Source organism: Chenopodium album, chromosome 5 (assembly GCF_948465745.1).
Source record: "Chenopodium album chromosome 5, dcCheAlbu1.1, whole genome shotgun sequence".
NCBI lineage: Eukaryota > Viridiplantae > Streptophyta > Magnoliopsida > Caryophyllales > Amaranthaceae > Chenopodium > Chenopodium album.
In genome coordinates, this window is record NC_137838.1 from 321,101 (window position 1) to 342,875 (window position 21,775).

General features: G+C 32.2%; 1 protein-coding gene across 1 annotated transcript; it reads right to left on the reverse strand.

Moving 5' to 3' along the window:
* Positions 1-7,524: 7,524 nt before the first annotated feature.
* On the reverse strand, positions 7,525-16,672 carry LOC145629926 (prefoldin subunit 3-like). The gene is made up of 6 exons (XM_081682166.1): positions 16,447-16,672; positions 15,272-15,329; positions 12,698-12,769; positions 8,434-8,553; positions 8,247-8,348; positions 7,525-7,847 (listed from the first exon to the last, which is right to left on the reverse strand). Exons 1-6 carry the CDS (start codon positions 16,581-16,583, stop codon positions 7,761-7,763), a joined length of 576 nt encoding a protein of 191 aa, XP_081538292.1. The 5' UTR covers positions 16,584-16,672; the 3' UTR covers positions 7,525-7,760.
* Positions 16,673-21,775: the final 5,103 nt, after the last annotated feature.

The window sequence follows — 21,775 nt, forward strand, 5'->3', positions numbered from 1 at the left end:
TAAATTTTGACAATTGACAACATAAAATTTTTATACCAATTATCATATTTCATCTCTTTGTGATTAAATTTATGCATAAAATCTTAGATAATAGTTAAGATTATTCTTAATAGTTAATAGCATTTGAAAACTTTAATTATATGAGTTTTTTTTGTACTTAACATAAAAAAATTAAAAAAAAAAAAAAAAAAAAGAGGCTAAATTAGAGTTTTTCCTATATTTTTTTTCGAGTTTTCCATAATATTATAAAAAACTTAGTATTTTTTTATAAAATTCTAAAATCGGTGCAACGCGGTCCGGTCTGGGTTGTAGACCGATTATTTCGATCCGATTTTCGGTTCTTAAAATTTAAATTTTTTGTTTGATCCGATCTTGGACCGATATGATGAACAACTAACCCTAATCACTATATGGGGTTTGGGGGTGGTTGACAAGAGGTAGTGATTTATCCTTAGATTTAAGATTGCCTTTTAAAGGGCTTTCTTTATTTTTGAGCATCCACTTGCGAAAGGGCCTTTTTAAGGGCTAACTTTGGTAATTATATGGTCAATAAACATTGCTAAAAAATAAAAAGTTAGTCAATAACATTTTCTACTTTTGGTGGTTAGGAAAAGGGGGACCTTAGTCACATTTGAGGTGACAGTTTTAAACCAAAAAATTAATTGTAATTTTGGACTATTACATCCAAAATACTATCTAAGCCAACCACAAAAATTTTAATTTTTCATAAATACTATCAATTACGTCACTCTTTATACCGTAATAGATTAATAGATAGAAACTATGCCAAATAACATCATCAATAACGATCTTCAATATTTCAGGCTATAATTCATTTGAAGTAGTATTTCTTAAAATAAGATCTAGGACCAAATTAGCTTGTTTAATTATGATCTTAAAAATAATGATATTATAACTTTCTACTTTTAGGTGCCTCAAAATCATTACACCTTTTACAAATTACATCTATGTTCACACTATTTTTGTAATTCATAAAAATATGTGTAAGTTGAATTATGAAACTAATATAAGGTCCAAGGGAAAGACAAGATGTAGCATTATTATTAATTGGGTACCACATACTTTGTTGAAACCAGACAATTTGTGAACTGCCCTAATTTAGCCTGCCAGTTGACTGTAGTCGCATTCACATATAAACTGAGGCCAATAAAAACCCAAAAAATATAAAGATTGTCATTTTATAAAATTAGTAAGCGGCCTTATTATTTGATAAGGTAAGACTATCAAGGCAATAGTCAAACTTGTAATGTTGTCTGTTCAACAACATACAATTTAAGTAGATACTTGATAGTGAAGGCCAGTGAGATGCTTATAAATTGCCGCTTTGATTATGTTAGGGGTGGATCCAATGTGTCTCATGTTGATGCCTCCTACGTTGCACATATTTAGTACTATTTTAGGTATTTTGTCATTGTACAAATACCTCACCTTTAATTCCCTATTATTACGCTTTATTCACCTAGTTTTTACTTACTACATGAATTTATATCTTTACTCGTTCAATTTAGATTTATTTTAGTTGTAAATTAAACTTGAGTAACTCTAATATCAAGGCGCTTTTGATCTTTTTTGGTATATATCTTATTGACTTCACACATTTATCTATAACTTTGATTGTTAACCCCCTTTATTATTAGCTAGGTAAAAGTAATAATATAAAGTTGGCATTATAAAATATATGCATTGAAATAAATTTTATAAGTTTACATATAACTATGTTTTTTCAGATGTTCAAAATTATTAACGAAGATGTTCAAAATGGATTGGATATATTGAATAGTACAAATAGACTCCTTGTGATTTATCTCATCTTTGCACATACATATTTTCCTCACCCTACTTCAATTCCCTCTCTTCATGTACAATCTCTTTCCTTATTTTGCTAAGCCTAATGCTAATATAATTCCACGTAACATGTGGTGTGATATTTATTATGCATGAGGATTTTACCATTTTACCCTATTACTTTAGAATCATTAATATGACTAAAGTGGTTAGAAGATGAATCAAGCTCTCTCAAATAATCACATGCGAATAAATGAAATGATGCAATGTTGTGTCACCAATGTAGATTCTATTTTAATTTTAATTGGTCAAAGTTTATAAGGATGATAACTATGTATTAATTTTCCGTTCATAAACACTTTTAATACCCAAAAAAATACTCGTAAATATTGTGACGAATTATACCCTAGATTATTACACGTCCGGTGTCACCGAACGCTTGATAGTAATATACGTTTTACACCGTATATTATTAGATAACAACAATTGGCAAGTCCTCCATCTCATAAAATAATTGCATCTCCTCCAATCCGTTGACCCTTTCTCTACTTCTAGATGTTTGACCCCTTGTGAGAACATCATCCGATAATTGCGGCATCTAAAGATCTCTAATCTAAGTTTAAAATTGTATTTAAATTCGCCTTATTGATGCAAATAATTTAAATAAATAATACTAGTAGCCTTTTTTATATAAATTAAATTATACTTTTTCATTAATAAAAAAATAAAGAACCCATCTTGGATCGGATGGGAGCCCACTATTGGGCCGGTTTGGACCAAGGCCTAAAAATGCCTTGTGATAAGTCAAAGTCAAGACTCAAGAGCATAAATTTGTAAACTAAAAAATGAGAAAAAAAAAAAAAAAAAAAAAAAAAAAAAATGAAATAAAGAAATAAAGTTTTAACGCGTCAACACAGGAGCAGACAAATTTGGTTGCATAAAAGTAATAAATATACTCCCATTGAGGTGAAGACAAATCGGCCTAGATTTTCGTGCACGTCACCAATGAATATTGAGTATTACTCAATATTTGTACCAATGTTTTACTATTCCACGTAATTTATCAATATGGTACACTTTGGTAAATTATGCTGCATGATGAGGCAATGTCTTATTTACGAGTGCAATCGATTTGGCTAATTACCCTATTTAATTACACAATTGAGTAAATTTGAACTACTGCAGTTGATAAGGTTCACCATATAACTTTCAGATCATTTAGTTGAAGTCTAATTAATCAAGCATACCAAGTAATGGGGACAACCCAATTCAAAAGCTGTAGGATGAGCTCCCCCACCAAACTTAGCTTGCTTGATTGTTTTAATATTCTGTGCATGCATATCTAAATGCATTAGAATTGTATTATGTCTATATTTTGTTTACTTAACGCGGTATTTAATTTATTAATGTAATGGGGACAACCCAATTCAATGGAATTACTAATCTTTCATGATGTCAGATTCGATCAATGATACTAGCTACTACGGAGTACTATTTTATTGATTCATTGTTTAATTATTGTTTTAAGCCTGTAACATAATTAAATTTTAGCGCTGCTAAATTCATTGATTGTACTTGTATCCTTAAATTTGCAAACTTTAGCGTTAACTAATAAATTACTAGGGAATAATGCAGCTTTAAAAAACAAAGGAACTATTAATATTGCATCCAAGATAAGAGCTAATCCGGCCTTGAATACTCACTTGGACCATCTATGAATTATTATATTGTTGCCATTGCTTAAAGACTAATTATATGGAGCATATTAAACATCAATAACAAAACTGTTAGACCATATATATATATATTGACTAACGTTAGTTATTACTTCTAGCCATTAAAAAAAAAGGGATAAGAGCATTCCGTACAAGACAAATTTTAACAGAAAATCTTTGTGTTAAATAGAGAGACTATTATTGTTATTATTGGCAAAACTCAAAAGGGTCAAACAGTGAGGGGGCAGTTAGTTAGAAGTGGCATTCAATGCTTGGGTTCCACTTGGAGCTCAATTATAAGATTTAGACATGAAGAATGAATTTGACTATATAAATATTTCAACTCATACAATTTATTCTATTACTATGTCTTTTGGTCCATTATTTCATTTCATTGAATTAATACTCCTATAAGGTATGTAGCACCACAATTTAGTTCTTTCAATCAAAGAAAAGGCTGCAAATTAAATGGATTTTTAACCATGTATGTGTTTTTACTTGGTATTTTTGGGTAACGGTAAGAATTATTGAAAGTTCATTCTAGATATAACACTATATATTAAAAACCAAAAAAAAAAAACAAAAAAGAAGTAAGAATTACTTTATCAAGATATAACACTAATATACTTAAGCTACAATACATTGAGGTTAACAATAATAACAGTAAGGCCACTTCATGAAATTTACGTTAAGTAGTGCTCCCATTGGCTATTGCAGCATTAAATCTGACATAGCACCTATATCTCCATTTTTGCGACAAGATAAATAAAGGGATCTTTATGAGTCATATCAAGGTTTAAATCATTTTACTTCCACCGAATTCACGTTACTCTTTTTCTAAGTTAGGTTTTATACTCTTCATCTTATTTATTTTATGTAGTAAGATTTTCGAATCTACATCGTTATGTTTTTATTTGGTCTAGTATTAAATTTTCGATTCTATCTTTGCCATCTATCTTATCTTAAGTCAAAACATAATTAAAGATTTTTTTTTTTTTTTTTGACTAGAAACATAATTAAAGATTAAAGGTACCTAATATTATTAACTTTTATAATAATAATGAAAATACATCCAAGTAGAAAAAAGAAATCAAGAAAAAATAAAAACAAATTAATTAACATAATTTTATTTTATTTTATTTTTTTGAAAGACATCAATAAAATACTAGAGAGCGATTGTGGGAAAGCCACACCCTTATGTCCTCATCAAGAATTCTATGAGAGAGCTCCTTCTAAGACATTAATTCTAATAGGTAACTTACAACAATATTGTGCCTTGACTAAAATGTTCTTAACACATATTCATGATTAGACATTCATAGTTAATTGAAATCATTAATATTCAACTAAAAAGAGGAGCTTGATTCAATTCACCAAGTCCATGAAAGAATTGTGTAAGATCCTTGTTTTAGGATGAGTGAGAAAGAGGATTGAGATTTTGGATAGTAAAGTTAAAGAATAGTAAAGTTGGCACCCAAAATTATTATGTTTTGTTGAGGATTTTGGATTTATTACCTCGTGCAAGAATGGTGCAAACATATAACTATTAAAAAAAAAAAAAAAAAAAAAACCAAAAACACGAGTTTATTTGGTAAAATAATTTGCAACTAACATAAAATATATTTTTTTATAAACAATATATACATTATTTTAATTTTCACTAGTTATCAAAGAAGATTTAACATAATCCAGTACTGAAATAAATTATATAGATCGTTGAGATGACCTAGGTATGTCAATGTCTTTAACGTTGACAAGTTCTACCCCCTTAAAATTAGAGGCACAAAAATTGCAATAATGAAATGAAATCCAAGTTGCAACTGCTCCAAAGACACAAATCTTTTAGCATAAAAGATGAAATGAAATGATAGGAAAGGTTTAGTGCTAAAAAAAATAATATAAAAAAATAATAATAAAAAGGTGAAAACCCCACCTTCTCATCATGACATCTAAAGGCTCCTCCAAATAAAACTGCCAAATTAGGTCTATCACCTACGAGTAAGTATTATGGACAACTTAATTGAGCCACAAATCGTGTTGCAAGATTCACCAATCGCATCTCACACTTTCAAAACCTCTAGTATAGTCTACTACTTTATCATGCTAGTATTAGTCTACTCAATAAATTATGTTTTTTTTTTTTTTTCTATCTTTTAAGAAAATATTTGTAATCAAACGTTGTATCTAAATCTTTGCTATTCTTTTGCATAATACTTTTAGTTGTTTATGTGGGGCAATTTTTTTTATATAGGTAAAACCAATTATATATTCCGTAATAAACATAGTCCAACCAACAAATAAAGTATTGGCTCATTTGGTATATTTTTAACTTGTATCCTTTAGGTTTAACATTCAGATTCTACGAACCGAAGATGTTTGGAGTACTCGGGTAGGGAATGTAATATAAATTTTGGGCATAGAACAAGTTAAGGTCCAAGTAGGTGCTTTGTATCCGCCATTAATTGAATAATTAGATAATTTTATTTTAATATGTGAAATATTAAATAATGTATAGAAAAATCTTGGGAATCATGGTAATTAAAATTTTATTCAAAAAACCAATCTTTTTAGTGCTGACTCAAAAATAAAATTAAGGCAATCTTAGAAAACAAAGGAGTATGATTAAGGTTAGAAAGTAGAAACTAGATGCACAAAAATGGTTCCTTGCTGATTTTCAAAACCACATGATCTCTTGTGCTTTATGGAAAAAGGATGAGGCAAGCATAGACCACCGCAAAGAAACTTGCGACTTGAAAATGCGGGTATCTGTATCTCAGTCTAAAGTTGGAAACCCAAGAAATTACAGTAAAACACATTTTTATATGACTACATGTTTGACTTTTGAACACCTGATACTTACGTTATGCTCTTCAAAATTAATTATAAATATATTCATTTTTTAAAAATATATCAATAATAATAAATAAAAAAAATAAAAATAAAAGAAAGGTGTAGCACACAAAAACAGCAACTGCATGGATCACGAAGAAGTGTGGGGTGTCAGAAACTAAGAAGGAATAAGTTGGAAACCCAAGGAAAAACAGTCCTATGCTTTGACTTTAAACATTACACGATCACCTCTTTTTGATAAATATCGTTACAAACAATTAACAAATCTCAATAATATCATGTCAAAGATTAACAATTTTACATTAAGATTAAATTTTACAAATATGGTCAGATTAGCCTAACCCCACCAGTCACGGGTCAAAAAGAAACCAAGTGGGGTTAGCAAAATAGTTTAGTTACTTTGAGATAACAACAATTAAGTATAATTCTTGTCCAAAAAACAAAAAAGTAATTATAATAATTTATAATTAAGTTCAATAATTTAACTCATATTTCATTTATGTCGTTTTAGGCACCCCCTTGAGGTGACCCTAGTATGGACTGCTTCAATATAAGAAAATGATAGTAAACACTATAAAACAATGGTTTAGAATCATTTATCTTATTTAATGTCCAAATCTCTTCTTAATTTTAACAAATCAATAGAATACCTATGATTTTTTTTTTTTATTTATTTATTTAATATAAACTTCTAATAGGACAGATAAAGTGACACTTTTTGATAAATAAGATAAAAAGCCAAGTTAATGGGCTAGACACTTTGAAAGTGGATAATGGAGAATAAATCGTCGACCATAGAGTGGCTAGTGTCCTAGGTAAAGCGACTCATCTTGTGAGGTTGTGATCACGAGACATAAGATTTACGGAGTAACACAGAACTATTTTTAAGTTAAGGACTACAAACTGCTGACATCTATCTCACGCAATTGCTTGATCAATAATTAGACAACTTTAACTTTATGACCTAAAGATGTTAAATGTTTGAACAATGACATAATATGAGTCAATATGCTCCATAAAGAATACTGCATGACCGACCCAGTCAAAGCTTTGATAAACGATAACACAAAATTTCCCAATCAAAATTCCGGCCAAAACAAAGTTTTATGATCTTAATGTCAACACCTCAAACCAATCCCTGCCAATCGAAAACTAAGGAACAAAAAAGAAGATTTGACTATTCCACAACTCAACTACCAAAGAACCAAAATCTGGTGGGAAGAATATGAAACAAGACTATTATTCAAATTATAAGATTAATACATGATTTAATTCTAGAAGGAACATACAATACATGCACCAGCCTTCTTCATATTTTGAGGTCCAAGTGAGCTCTCAGCATGAAGAGGAAGAAAAGTCACCTCCTGATACGGATTGCTGGTGACTGTTTCATGAATCTTTGTCGGTACTAGATGAGGCAACAGTTTGGCGTCTACGTTGATGAACATCCCAATTGTAAACACGGGCAATTGTAACCTGAAAATTCATTAGTTAGTAAATTACAGTGGTTAAGGTTGTTGCCTTCCGCAATAAATCAACCACCACACTAGTTTCTATAAGCAATGATTTCAGGCTTATTCAACAGTTTCTATAGTAGCCTAACAACCCTTTCAAAATTTTGAATGACATCCCAATTGCCAATGATTCATGAGAAAACTTGTAGAAGTCTCCTGCAGTCCTGCCCTCTACCTTTCATTGCCAAAAGGAAGGGAGAGGAGGGGGCGGAAGAACCAAAAGCAAATATAACACATTTTAAGGATTCACTAGCATTTGATATGCATGGACTTATTACTTATACTTTGTGATGTGATTTAAAATTAAAAAAAAATGCCACACACAAACAGGAATTCAAATCATTCAATTAATGGCACAAACCTGCGTAATTGTCACTTGATCCCTTAAAAATTGTAGATCACCAACCAGCACCTCTAAACTGGCTTTAGCATTTTCCAGATTCTTTTGTAAAAGAGTGTTGGCCTGTAGAAGAGTTGCATAATATTTTGAGACTTGCATGGGTCAATATATATTTGGTAATAAAAGTATATTGAGGATAATGGGCCACCTCTTCGCATGTATACTCCAGCATTACATTTGCCCCAAGCCATAAGCACACTGAATCTGAATCCTCAATACAAGCTCGTGAAAATATGCCTTCAGAGACCTCAAAATCAGCTAGCAGTGGCTGCATATTATTAAAATGGTTATCGTTTCTGAAAAATACTTCGGTACCAGGTGCAAAACAGTAAATGCAATGACCAAAGCAATACATTGACTTTGGATCAAATTCTACACCACTGTGCAATTCAACTTAACTCTTGAAATCAGAAATGCATTGAGGAAAAAAAAAATAGTATACACAGCCATCTAGAAACTTGAAGTTAATATTATTGTAATCAAGTTCTATAATTTGGAACTAGTCAAGTAGTCAGACCCTTTACTTATGGCATGGCATATAATCTTATACTAGTCAGTCTTAGTTGATTTCAAAACTAAAATCCAGACAACAAAGATCTAGTCAGTTTCATAAAACTACAATAGCTCATACAATAATTGACTTTAGAAGGTAAATTTTCCTCAGAGGCTAATTGGAATGATATGGCCATCTCGTTCAATCCAGGTTGCCATAAATGGAAGGAAACAACTCCTAATAGCACGTTTACACAGAAGTCAGGTCTAAATACTACGTACATTACATAAGATTCTCGAAGGAATCAGTTCTAAACACAATGCTCTACTTCTGTGCAAGTGCCAAGACTGAAATTACTCCGTCTTTTCTACTCAGGAAGCACCAAGTTAAAAAGAGTAATGATACGCGTCTCTTTTGATCTCTACTAACAATACCACTATGAGAAAATTCAAAAGGGGACTGGAAAAAGGAGGGATTGCAATCTAATGTGGACCGTACAATATCCAGTTAGCTAATTGACCAAGCCATGTGCAGTTATCCCTAACAGCAACTATCATCATATAGCGTGGATCTCTTAAAGCACGATGTAATACCAGATAAAAGTCAATTCAAACCCTAATAATTGCATCATATTGACAAGTCTAAAAGATCCAAATTTGACAAATCAAGTCCCGGTCAAGATTGAAGTCAGAAGAATCACACCAATTAATAAGCTCATCTCTGTAGACTAAAGGCACCATACAGAAAATTCTAGTAGGAAAAACAAAATAATTAATTTACTAATGGAAATAAAATAAAATGAGGATTTAGCACCGATTGTGAAATTAAAAAACCTTCCACTAAAAAAGTATAATAGATGGGAAAGCCAACTAGGCATCTTGATAGCAAACTTGTTTGCAGAGGCAGCTCACTAGTAACACATACATATAAGGTCAATGGCTTGTATCCTTGTGCACTGGAAATTGATCTAGAGCAAATTCAGCAAACCAAGCAATGGACAATAGACAGCTAGTTGACAAGGCCAAATGACTACACATCTATTAAAGCTCCAGTGATAACTTTCGATATCTTGTGTTATTATTCATAGTTAGCTCGTACAAAAACCAGGGATGTAAAGAGAAACATAGTAGTCACAATTTTCTATAATGTAGATTTCTGATTCGGACAACCAGCTAGAAAACATCTTTAATCACTAATTGTATCAAATAAGGTTAACTATTTAGAAGATTACTTTCCAGAATGAAGACAGACAAGGTGATCCAACATTTCTGTTCCATAAATCCAAGAAAGTGGCTTTGTATGATGGTTTCAGATTTCTACCTAGATGTAGGAAGCTGCAGCCTAACAAACTAACATTGGAAGATAACCTCTTGTTGTTTGAAGAGGGAGTTCAATCAATCATTATATGTCAAACCAGGTAGGCAGGTAGCTATCCCAATCTGAGTAAAATCTGAGTAACATGCACACTCTGCAAAGAATCAGATTTTTCTAGGGAAGTACCTGAAAAGCGTAAATGTTGATCAATTGGGTTTCAAGGAAGCTTTGCTTATTAGATACCTCTTTCGGAGCAACATTTTTCCACCACAAAAAGATGCCATATTTAAAATTCAGTCAAATACAGCTTATCTCTTGAGCGAAATAACGTAGGAGATCCCTATGGACCTAGCAAGTTCACCCCTAATAGGAATATGTTAGTCCAGGTTTAACAGTGTTTCTGTTAGAACAAGGCTTCTCTATTGATGCATTAATATAAACTAGCTTTAAAAACTTGCTATTCTCAATAATCATCTTTGAAGAAAGTAAAACATATAGGCTCCTTTATAAGTAATTTATGGAGTTCTTCACAATGAATTCAAAAGGCAATCTCAAAGTCAACATTGCTTTTTAGGAGAGAAAGAACGAGGACCAACCACATTAATAGCAGTTGTTACAAGCTTTTCCTCTTTTTATCCTCCAGCTCCCAAAAAAAAATCCTAGTTGGTAAAGGACAAGGAAATACCCAAGCTTTTCAACAATATAAACCATATTTGACTTTTGCAATCAAACATAGTCAAATTTTACCACCCTTAACTCAATTTAAGTCAATGCAAACAACACATAGTACTACTCCCTCCGTTTTTAAGTACTTGCTCCACTTTCCTTTTCCGACCGTTTTTAAATACTTGCTCCATTTCCTAATTTAGAAAGTTTTTACAATATAAAATTAATTTCTCTCATCTAGTGGACCCACATATATTCTCTTTCCTCAAATTCTCTCCACTACTTTTAATTTATACAATTTTTTATTCTTCTACTCACCCCACTACCTCCATATTTTATTACTTTCTCCAATTTCTCCTAAAACTCCGCGCATGGAGAAATGGAGCAAGTATTTAAAAACGGAAGGAGTATTAAAGAGTGGATAATGATTGCACTTGTATTCAAAATTCAAAAGTACTACTTCCTCCGTTTCTTTTAACTACCTCCGTTAACAGTTATCTGCAACATTTACCCAAAAAGGGTGCTAACAATTATGTGCAACAAACTTATTTCTTTCTTATTTTAGTAACTTTTTTTTGTTAAATTGACCAAAATACCCTCACTTAAAAATTATTAACACATAATACTACACATAATTACAAAACATTATAACCTTAATCTAAATTAATTATCTAACCCTTCCCACTCTAATAATCAGATTAATCAGCTCCCATTATCTTTCTCTCTCCTCTTCATCTCTCAATTCATCTTCTTCATCTCTCATCTCTCTTCAAATTCCAATCCATCCTTCTAGTGGGTTTTAGATCTAGTAAGCTGTGGGTGGTTTGCTTGATTCGTGGTTGGAATTGGTGGCTTTTGGGTGGATTTGCAGATTTGTGGAGGTGGTTCGTGGTTGTGTATTGGTTTCGTGGGTGGGTAATTGATTCGTGGTGATTTTCGGTGGTTTTTGGTGGTCGGTTTCGGGGTTTCTTGGTGGTTGGTTTCGGGGTTTCTTGGTTGTTTTGTTTTTCTTAGATTCGTGGTGGTTTCTAGTGGTTTTGGTTCGTGGTGGTTTTGGGTTTTGGTTTGTGGTGGTTATTCGTGGTGGTGGTCCGTTGTGATTTGGTTTATGGTGATTTTGGCTAGGTTAGTGGTTGGGTTTTGGTTCGTGGTGATTTTTGCTGGGTTGGTGGTTGGGTTTCGGTGGATTTGGTGGTGGTTTTCGGTTCTGAGTTTTGTTGTTTTCGGTGGGTTTGGTTGTTTCCGGTGGTTTTGGTGGTGGTTCTGGGTTTAGTGGGTTTGGGTTTCGGTGGTTCTGATTTTTGTTTAATTGTTTTTTTTTTTCAGTTAGGATTATACTTAACCACATAGCCTTATTTTTCAATAATCATGATTTAAAAGTTTTGCCTAGGAGTCCGCGTATAGCCCCCTTTGTTGCAGATAACTGTTAACGGAGGAAGTAGTTGCTACACTTTCCTATTTTGGAAATTTTTAAAAGTGTAGCAACTAAAAAAACAAAGGAAGTACTTCGTTCTGTAAAAGAATTTTAAAATAACAGGCTATAATACTTTTTAAAGAGGTAGATGGACTTTTTAAGAGAGATAATAAGGAATGCGGAATAAGAAATGTTAATAAGAAAGAAAGATAATCAAAAATAACTTGTCCTGTTATATAGAGACACAGTAGTACAGTACTATGATAGACTTTGATTTTATTAAAAATATATATATATATATATATGTATATATATATATATATATATATATATATATATATATATATATATATATATATATATATATATATATATATATATATATATATATATATATATATATATATATATATATATATATTAGAGTAAAGCTTGAGCACAAACAAACAAACAAACAAACAAAAAAGCACCACCATCTAAAGTAAAATGCAAAATAAGAGGATCATGAATACTAGAGCAACGAACCTCACCGGAACCCCTCCTCGCTTGCAATGTGGCAACAATGTCCAAGCATTTCTCTATATCAGGAATTTTTGCCTGAAAAACATGTGCAAGGAACATTAATTCAGAACAATTGAATGTAAAACTAGATGCTTAAATTTAAGCTAAGCCAGCCTACATTTCTAAGCATTGCAAATTTTCATTGAAGATAAAAGAGTATCAACAATTTGGCTGGATTTGAAAGAGCAACTACAAACAATTCTACATACTGCGAAAAATTAATTATGCCTCTCTTTCCCTCTCTTGGGCCTCTTGGCCAAGGGAATGGATCTAGGGCCTCTACCTTGATTACAAAGGATTCCTAGCACAAACACAGCTGAAAAAAATTGATTGGATAGATAATTAAGTATATCTACCTCATGCTCTAGAACAAACTAGGAAAAGTATTACAAAATATCAAGGGATATTCCACAAGGTGGCCTCGTGATATTGAAAAATCCACATTTTTCTTAATTGACCTCATGGTATTGCATAATTCATTAAGGTGCACTAATTGTTTGTTTTAAGGCCAACTCATGCTTTGGTGTCTGATGTATTAACCTTAAATTCCCCTGCTCAACTCCACCAACTGGAGCCTGGTGGCAAGGAGGGAAAAGGTTCAAGAAGGATAGCAAATCTTAAACCAAAATTGAAAAGGACTTAAAGAGACATTTAAAGGTACAGTCCATGGTATTAATCATATAACAACTAAATCAGTCTGGTGCTAGGGTGGCACCAATAAGGGACATAACAAACTACATGAACTTCCATCAATTCACAGATTACAACAAAATTAAAGTTTTTAAAAATCATACTCTACATACTGAGAAGATAACAGAATTGCAATTAAAATGCCAACTTTCATAATGTCCATCACTAACATCAATAGCTAAAAAAAAAAAGGGAATAACCATCAACATGTGATATAATACTTGATAGATGTTACATTCTAACATAGAATACTCATTTATTTTGTGAAATAGGTGAAATATTTGATGACACTTTGAATCACTTTGCCATCCAACAATGACAACTATGAGCCAATCCTTCCAGATTCCAAGGTCCAATATCTCACATTCATCTATTCCATCAAGTTAACATGCCTTTGTTACTTCCTTCAACTTGGTTGTCTTTGTAGTTAGCCTGTATGTTAAATTGTATTTCACTATGGGTTCTTTGACTGTTAAGGTCTCACTGTTAAGAAATCATGGATTCAATGGATCAAGTGTCTTTCTACATGCAAGATTGGATTTTCTCAATGCTACTCTATGTGAGCATCTAGGAAAATTGCCATCCTCTACAGCAAGCCTTAGATTAATATCTTGGACGGCTGGACCATATTCTCAATCTCCCTCAGCTATGCCCAGTAATAGTTATTCTTGAGGATAAAGCTCAATCTTCAGAAGAGGAGAAAGGTAGTAAAGTAGTAATTATGTTCAATCTAATCATACATAACCATAAGCTAATGTATGATAATCAACTTTACACACGTGCGCGCACGCACGCAACATCACACAACATCCGCTTATTATTTTTTTAATGGAGTATCAACATGCATATTTCGATTACTATTTTACCTACCAAACATTCTTTAGGTACATGTTTTTAATGAAATTTCTGATTTTCTAAGTTTTTATCTCAAGTTAAACAACTTCACATAATTTTCAACATTTTTTTGCGCATATTCACCATCTGTCATAAGGGCTCTTTGTTGCCCAAATCCCGAAGGAAAGCCAAAAGATGAATGGCTACATCTTATTGTAGAAGATGATGGTATTTGGAACTGAAATTTTCGCAAAATTCCTGCTCGATAGTAAAGTTGATGCCATCGCTAAGCTCAAGGCCCAGAAACACCTAAAATTTGGGAGGATGTCCTTTGCTTCTAATGGTTTGATAATTTGTCTTTACCTTGATTACGAAAAACATTTCAACCTTTGCTTGTTGATCTCTTATATGAAACATTTCCTGTTGTTCTTTGTTATTTGTACTTTTTGCTTGTATTTTTGTTGAAAACCTATGCAAAGCATGGACTGATTTTTTTTTTTTCTTTCTTTTTTTTTATTCTGTTTGCTTTGGTTATATACTTATAATTTATGTTGCATTTGGGGATTGCCTATGTGGTGTTGTTCTTTGTATTCTCTTTGTGATGAATTTGTATACTAATCTTTGTCTAATTCTTCTAATTTGCTAAATTCAAACTAGAGATCATGCCACTTGATTAGCTTAGGTCACTTGAAATGTTGAGGACAATACAAACTTGCACGAACATTCTCCGTATATTTCTACTTTAGGTCATCCCATCAAGATCATATACCCCTTGTAACTAAGAATTCCAAATAAGATTACATTGGAATGTGGAGAAGCAAAAATTAAAAATTGAAGTAAACTGTCTCTGATAAATGTGGCCTATATACTTATAGAGACAAAGGAGTAGATGTATAATACAAACATTGCAATTTATCAGCAAAATACATGCCACATCCCAGATGACATACAATGACCCAGTCACTCAACTCCATAGTCAATCAACTCGCAAGAAAAATGGAATAAAAGTGGTACCTGAAGATCTCTCTGCTGCGCAAGAAGTTTCATCTCTACTAGCTTGTATTGCTGAAGCCTAACAAGAATTGCCACAGATGGGTCAAGCAGCAATTAAGGTACGGTATTATACTGGTAAATATTATTCTTCTACTTTTAATTATAACCTTTTCTACAATGAATTCAGTTAATTAGGGATAAGGATAACAGAAACAAACATGCTGTTTCACAACACAAACTGTATTAAGAAACCAATGTAGTTGCCAACACAAGGTCTAAGGATGCACAAAATATCCGATTAGCTGTGACAATTTCAAGACAATTAATTCGTCTTTGGCATACAAGGTCATCCATAAATGCAAACCATGAAACCATCCATAAACACCCAATGGTTTAATATATAGATGAAGCACCTATGTTCTTATTAACTTTTTGAACCATAACCAGGAAAAAAGAAATAATTTCAGCGCGAAAATCATTGTCCCTCAGACTCAGCAACGAGTGTCATAGACTCCTCTTACGTACAATATTTGGCTACTCATGATTTGGTACAATCACACCCTAAGTGTCCAAATTAAAGTGTTGATGACCAAACTCCTACTTTGACCAAGATCGACATTGCCACGAAAAATTACCAGTAACCTAATCAAACATCCAAACACGAATCTAAAAACGAGCTAGGAAAAATAATAAGGACAATAATGCCTGAATATATTAGTCTATAAAGTCCAAACTATCAATGACAAAGATGTCCTTTCTTCCACTGTGCAAGCTGAAATCCGGCCACTAAACAAGTAATAGAATTCATCAATAACTACTGATAATATTTGAACTGAAGTTCAACGACGCAGCAACTAATAATCAACTAATGAAATTCGGACCGAAACTTGAGCAACTACTATTAATGAAATTTGGACTCGTATATTGGCCACAAAAATGGAGATGACACATAAAATTGCAAATAAAATCCTAATTAATCCAACTAAGTTCACTAATCTCATTGCAAATAGTAACTTAATTAATCCAACTTAATTGACTCATATATTTTGTCAAAAGTTGTTCATATAAAAAAAAATCAGTGCATAAAAATTTAATTAATCCTTAAATACAGTGAAATGAGCTGAAAATTAAACCTCAAAATAGATTTGAATTAAAAAAAAAAAAGGAAAAAAGAAGTAGAGGAGAGAGAAAGAGACCGTTCTTGAAAGAAAGCGAGAGCAGAGTTAACATCGAGATCAGATTGATTAAGGTAAGTCTGGACATCTTCGACGAATGCTGCCGCCGGTATTCCTCTCCTTTCTACCACCGCCGTCGACGATGATGTCTCCGCCATTACAACCACCTTAGAGAGAGAAACTTTTCTTTAGAGAGAGAAAGTCAGGGTTTTCGGGAGGTTTTTTCTACTGTGTTTGGGAAGAGGAAGACATGGTCATGGTTGGAACTTGGAAGGTAAGACGACGTCGTTTTGAAATGAGTGGGCTTGGGCTCAATAGAACGTACAATCTGGGCTCTATTCCTCTTCTTTAAATTGGGCTGGAATCAAGAGGCATTGAAAAGGTTTTTTTTTTTTTTTTTTTTTTTTTTTTGGCGGAATTTTGTTGTGGTTGTTGTTTGAAAAAACACTACTCCGTAATGTTTAGTTTGGCTTTGGCATGTGGTAACATTACTAATATTGAGAGTGAGGGATACTCAAGTGGTTAGAGCTCCTCTCCCGGTTCCAATAGATCTTGGGATCGATTCTCATCACCCGCCCTTGTGGCTCTCTAAACACCAAAAAAAAACATTACTAATATTTTCATGTACATTTATAAGAAGAAATGGAAAATGCCATAGTATGGTCCATGGCAATTGGCAATTGGCAATGCCAGTTCACTCCAAAGTGGTATCTCTTATGCTTCATAAATTTTATTTGAGAATGTGGCCCATTAATACGACGTATGATAATTTCCTTTAAAGTTATATATAAATGTATTCTCATCACCATCATTTATTACTCTTTAGCAAACGTCTAATAAAAATATAGTATTGCAAAAATACAAAAAACTCATACTATTTTATATATCGTGCTTGTTGATGGTATTGTAAATGAATATCTATCAACAAGCACATTACAAAAACATACCTAGAAAGACAAGGTAAAATTCAAGTAATAAAGTACTCTCGAACATTAATCCAATTTAAACCATATGAGCATAGATAGAGAGGGAAAACCGAAAACATGGGCCTACTTATCAGTCCCAAAAAAAATGAGATTTGAATTTTCTGTAAGCACCAATATGAAATTTGGCACTAGGTATAGAAATTCAGCACTACGTACATAATAATAAGATATAATGCAGTACGATTTTGATAATTTTGAAAGAGATATCAAGCAACCTTCGTAAAAGGGTAACTATGTTATGATCCAATAATTATAGCATTTTGTTTATATATGTAAATAATTGAAAATCTATTTTATAAAATTTCTTGTAGTGATTAATTGGGTAAGATTTTGATGATAGAAGTAATGACATAAATAAATTGGACAAAAATTTGTCTGAAATGAAGATGACAATCAACCCAAAGCTAAAGTTGGCAGTTTCTTACTTCAATTATCAAGTGGTGAAGTAGTGAACCTTCAAATACATCCTTTTCTTTTATTATTGTGTCACAATTTGTTAGCTTTTTATTAGGCCCCTATACCATGACTCTTAATGTGGCCCTAGGTTTTTAGTAAATTTTTGGTCATATTGTGCCATGCATTTTGCACACTCCTTTGTTTTCCCTTTTTATTAATTAAATTATGACTATGACTTTTTGTATTTTTGCATACAAATAGAATTTGGTTGGGTAGTAGATGCATATAATCCCAATCACTAGCAAATGAGAAGTCTTTTTCAATTTCTTTATAAGATGGATGAATAATTGAGAAAGCTCAAGTCGAGTACTGCGTAATTCAATGAAGATCTATTTGTTTCGAGGAGTAATGTACTTCATTCGTAATGTATCATTAATTAGGAAATTATCTGGATTATTAGTAATCCATATTTCTGCAAGAACAAAGTCTAGATATGTAAGCACGTTTGAATATGTAAGCATGTTTGAAATGCTTGATGTTGATAACACTCTAATATACTATGAATTAATTAACAACTTGTTTTTAAACTTATGCTACTTTCACATGTTGTAACAATTTTAATACTACATCCGTTTTATACTATTTGTGAATTTAAAAAAATTATTTAATAAATATATAGTACCCAAAAATTATAACTAATACATAATAGAGGTAATACATTAATAAGCAATAGTTTTCATATACCTCTTACAAGTTTAGAGGAGGAGCTAGAATAAAGGTAATTGGTGAAAATAACACTTGGGTGAGATATTTGTTTCTCCTAAATATCTACCTCCTATTATTCTCTCCTGTGTCAATCACCAAGCCTAGTGTTGCCCCTTTCATGTGCCTAGCCCTTCATAACCACCCCACTTGCCTTCTCGTTCCTAACCACCGTCTCCCAGAATGGTAATTCATTCGAGTCTTTGCTTAGCTTAGCTCTTTCATGTTCTTCTTTGGTGTTGTCTCCCTCATCGAGGCCGTCTTTCTTCCCTTTCTATATTTCTAACGCCCTACCACAATAAGGTATCGATCAAAGAGGGAGATAAATTTTATTGATAACTTTTATTAGTCTCATCTAATGTTTGGTTCTACCAGCTAACTCGAACTACTAATAAAAATGATGATCGATATACAAACAGTTGATCAGACTAGTTAAGTGAAATAACATATAACTCCTTGCCAAGCAAGGAATTTATGTTTGTATCACTTCTAATAATCTAATTGCACACAAGGTTGAATATTTTACACTTAAAATGCAATAGAAATAAAGTTATACCTAGGGTGAGATAAAAGGGAGTGTTTCAATTAAACATCCACATCGATGCCAAAACTAGAGTCTCCCAATATTTTGTTCTCATATTCACAATATTTCAAGGCATAATAATACTACAATTTGTCCATTAACTTTAATTAAATTAAACAAAAGCTAGAATAATTTCATTTTTCTTACGAGATAAAATGGAGCCCACAAGAAGTGTATAGGCATAGTGATGTAACGTAGATGCAACATCCTTTAACCACTAAAGGCATGCCACATGGTAGGCACCAACAATTTTGATGCTTTGTGGGACCCACCCACACTTAAGCCCTCCATCTTTTTATTTATGCGCTTAATTAAATGAAATTATATAAAGATTAATGTATGGTTTTCAATGAATTAAGAAGTGGACCATTGGCCACTTTATTTAGTTGTCAATTTCAAAAGATTATTATAATAATAAATTAAGTGGCTACCTAATCAAAGGTTTAGTCGAAAATATGCAATGCCATGTGCATTGTCACTTTCTAAATTATCACCTACCTATTCATCCTTTGTCTTCCTCTACAATATATTTAAGCATGAGGGTTTCAATTATTAATTTTAAAGTCACCAATTTGAGGTGACTTAATCTAGGAATTTTATTTATTTATTTCTCTTACAAAAATTATTATTTGGAAGAAAAGGGTAAGCCGCAACCATACTTTCTTTAAGTGGAATAAAAGCATCCACTTAAGGAATGAATGTTGAGGCTTAAAATGTGGATTTGCATTTGAATTGTTGAAGTTAAATAGCTTTAATATTGATCGAGACAATATAAAAGAATGGACGGAGATAGTATGCATATACTCAAAACAAAATAATTAATGTATCAATATTGTGTACGTAATAAAATTATGCTCTGTATTATTTTAAAAATGAATAAAGTGCAATCAATTTTGTAAGAAATTTAGTTAAACTAACAAATGAGATTTATTTCTCAATAAATATTGATCTTTTATCGATCTCTACAATCTAAACCTTTTTTTTTTTTACTTGTAATATTTTTTATATAAATTAAGCAACATAACCTATATATTGATATGCTATAAGTCATTATTATCAACTATAGAGGAACCTATATATGTGATATGCATGATTATATAAAATGAAGAGAAAATATATAACAGCACAAGGGGTTATTCTAGTAATTGTACAAATTAAAGTACAATTACCAAATCATGATATTAATGCAAGTAAAACTTGGAACCGTAGAGATAGATATGGATGTTTGTCTTGAAAGTGATAATGAAAACTTGCAACCTTACTCAAACTCTAACTTAAGTTTCATCTTTCATGATCAACTATAAGATAATGACACATGCAATGTTAATTTAATTATTATATGATGTCAATGTCATTGTACTCTTGTGATTGTCTCCAAATTATATTTGTACTATAAAATTCAGACATTTCCCATTAATTAAACTGTAAATAGTAAGGTGAAAATGGTATGAACCACCATATAATTAACAAAACCACCAAAACTGCTATGGATCATATGAGGAGTAATACAGATTTTAATTTTATATCATAATTTGATAAACTCTTAATAGAGTAATTAATAATAAATCCGAATGAGGTTTTCATCTTAACCTTCTACAGTAATACTTCGTTTTGTTTTGGATAAACTCTATATAACAACGAGAAAATGCTAATTCTTCTTGCAGACTAAGGAAGAAAAGGAAATGAAACAAGAAACTGAAAGGAGTAGCATGAAGATATAAAAGAAAGTAAAATGAGATGCATGCATGGCTATTTTTAAGTAGATTATATCTTCAATTACGGAGTGTAATTTTATGAGTATGTAAGTAATGTAAAAAGTTCGTTCCTTATCTTCGACCTATTTATTTCAAGCTTTTCATGTTTATTTGTGATCACCATAATTTAAAATATATTCTCTTTATTACCTTATTTTTAATAATTATACTCAGTGGCGGACCTACACGTGTGCACACTGGGTCACGTGACTCAGCAGTGCCAAAAAAAAAATAAAAAAAAAACAAGAAAAAACAAAAAAACAAGAAAGAACGGCTGAACGACAAACCACAAAGTCCCAAAACGCGTGAAAGAAAGAACGGAAACCTCACAGCCCTAAATCCCTCTCTCGCAATCTCGCATTCGCCGCTACTAGTTCGCCGGAGCAGCCAACCACGCCGGAGCAGCCTACCTTCAGTCTTCACACGTTCATCCGTTCGTCCCCTTCGTCGTTCAAACAACATAACGGTGGAATCGTGGTTCGTCGTTCATCCCTAAGGCCCGACTCGGCCGACTGCCCGACTGGACGGCGCCCTCACCCCTCGGAATCTCAGATCTACGCCAGTAACACCGCCGAGCACGGCGAGCAGCCGTCTGTCTAGCACGGACCACCGAATCACCGATTGAAGGATTTGAACTTTGAAGGCAGGCGCCAGCAAGCAGTGAAGCAGCAAGGTATTTACTAATTTACACCTTTTAATTTGTTTTGTTAATTATAAATTTGTATAATTTTAGTCATTTGATTGATTAAATTGAACTGAATTGTTGATTTGTTGTTCATTTTTGTGTTAATTACTTAATTAATTATAATTTCAGATTTTCAGTCATTTATAAATTATAATTTCATAGTCTTGATCTCTTGAAAATTTGA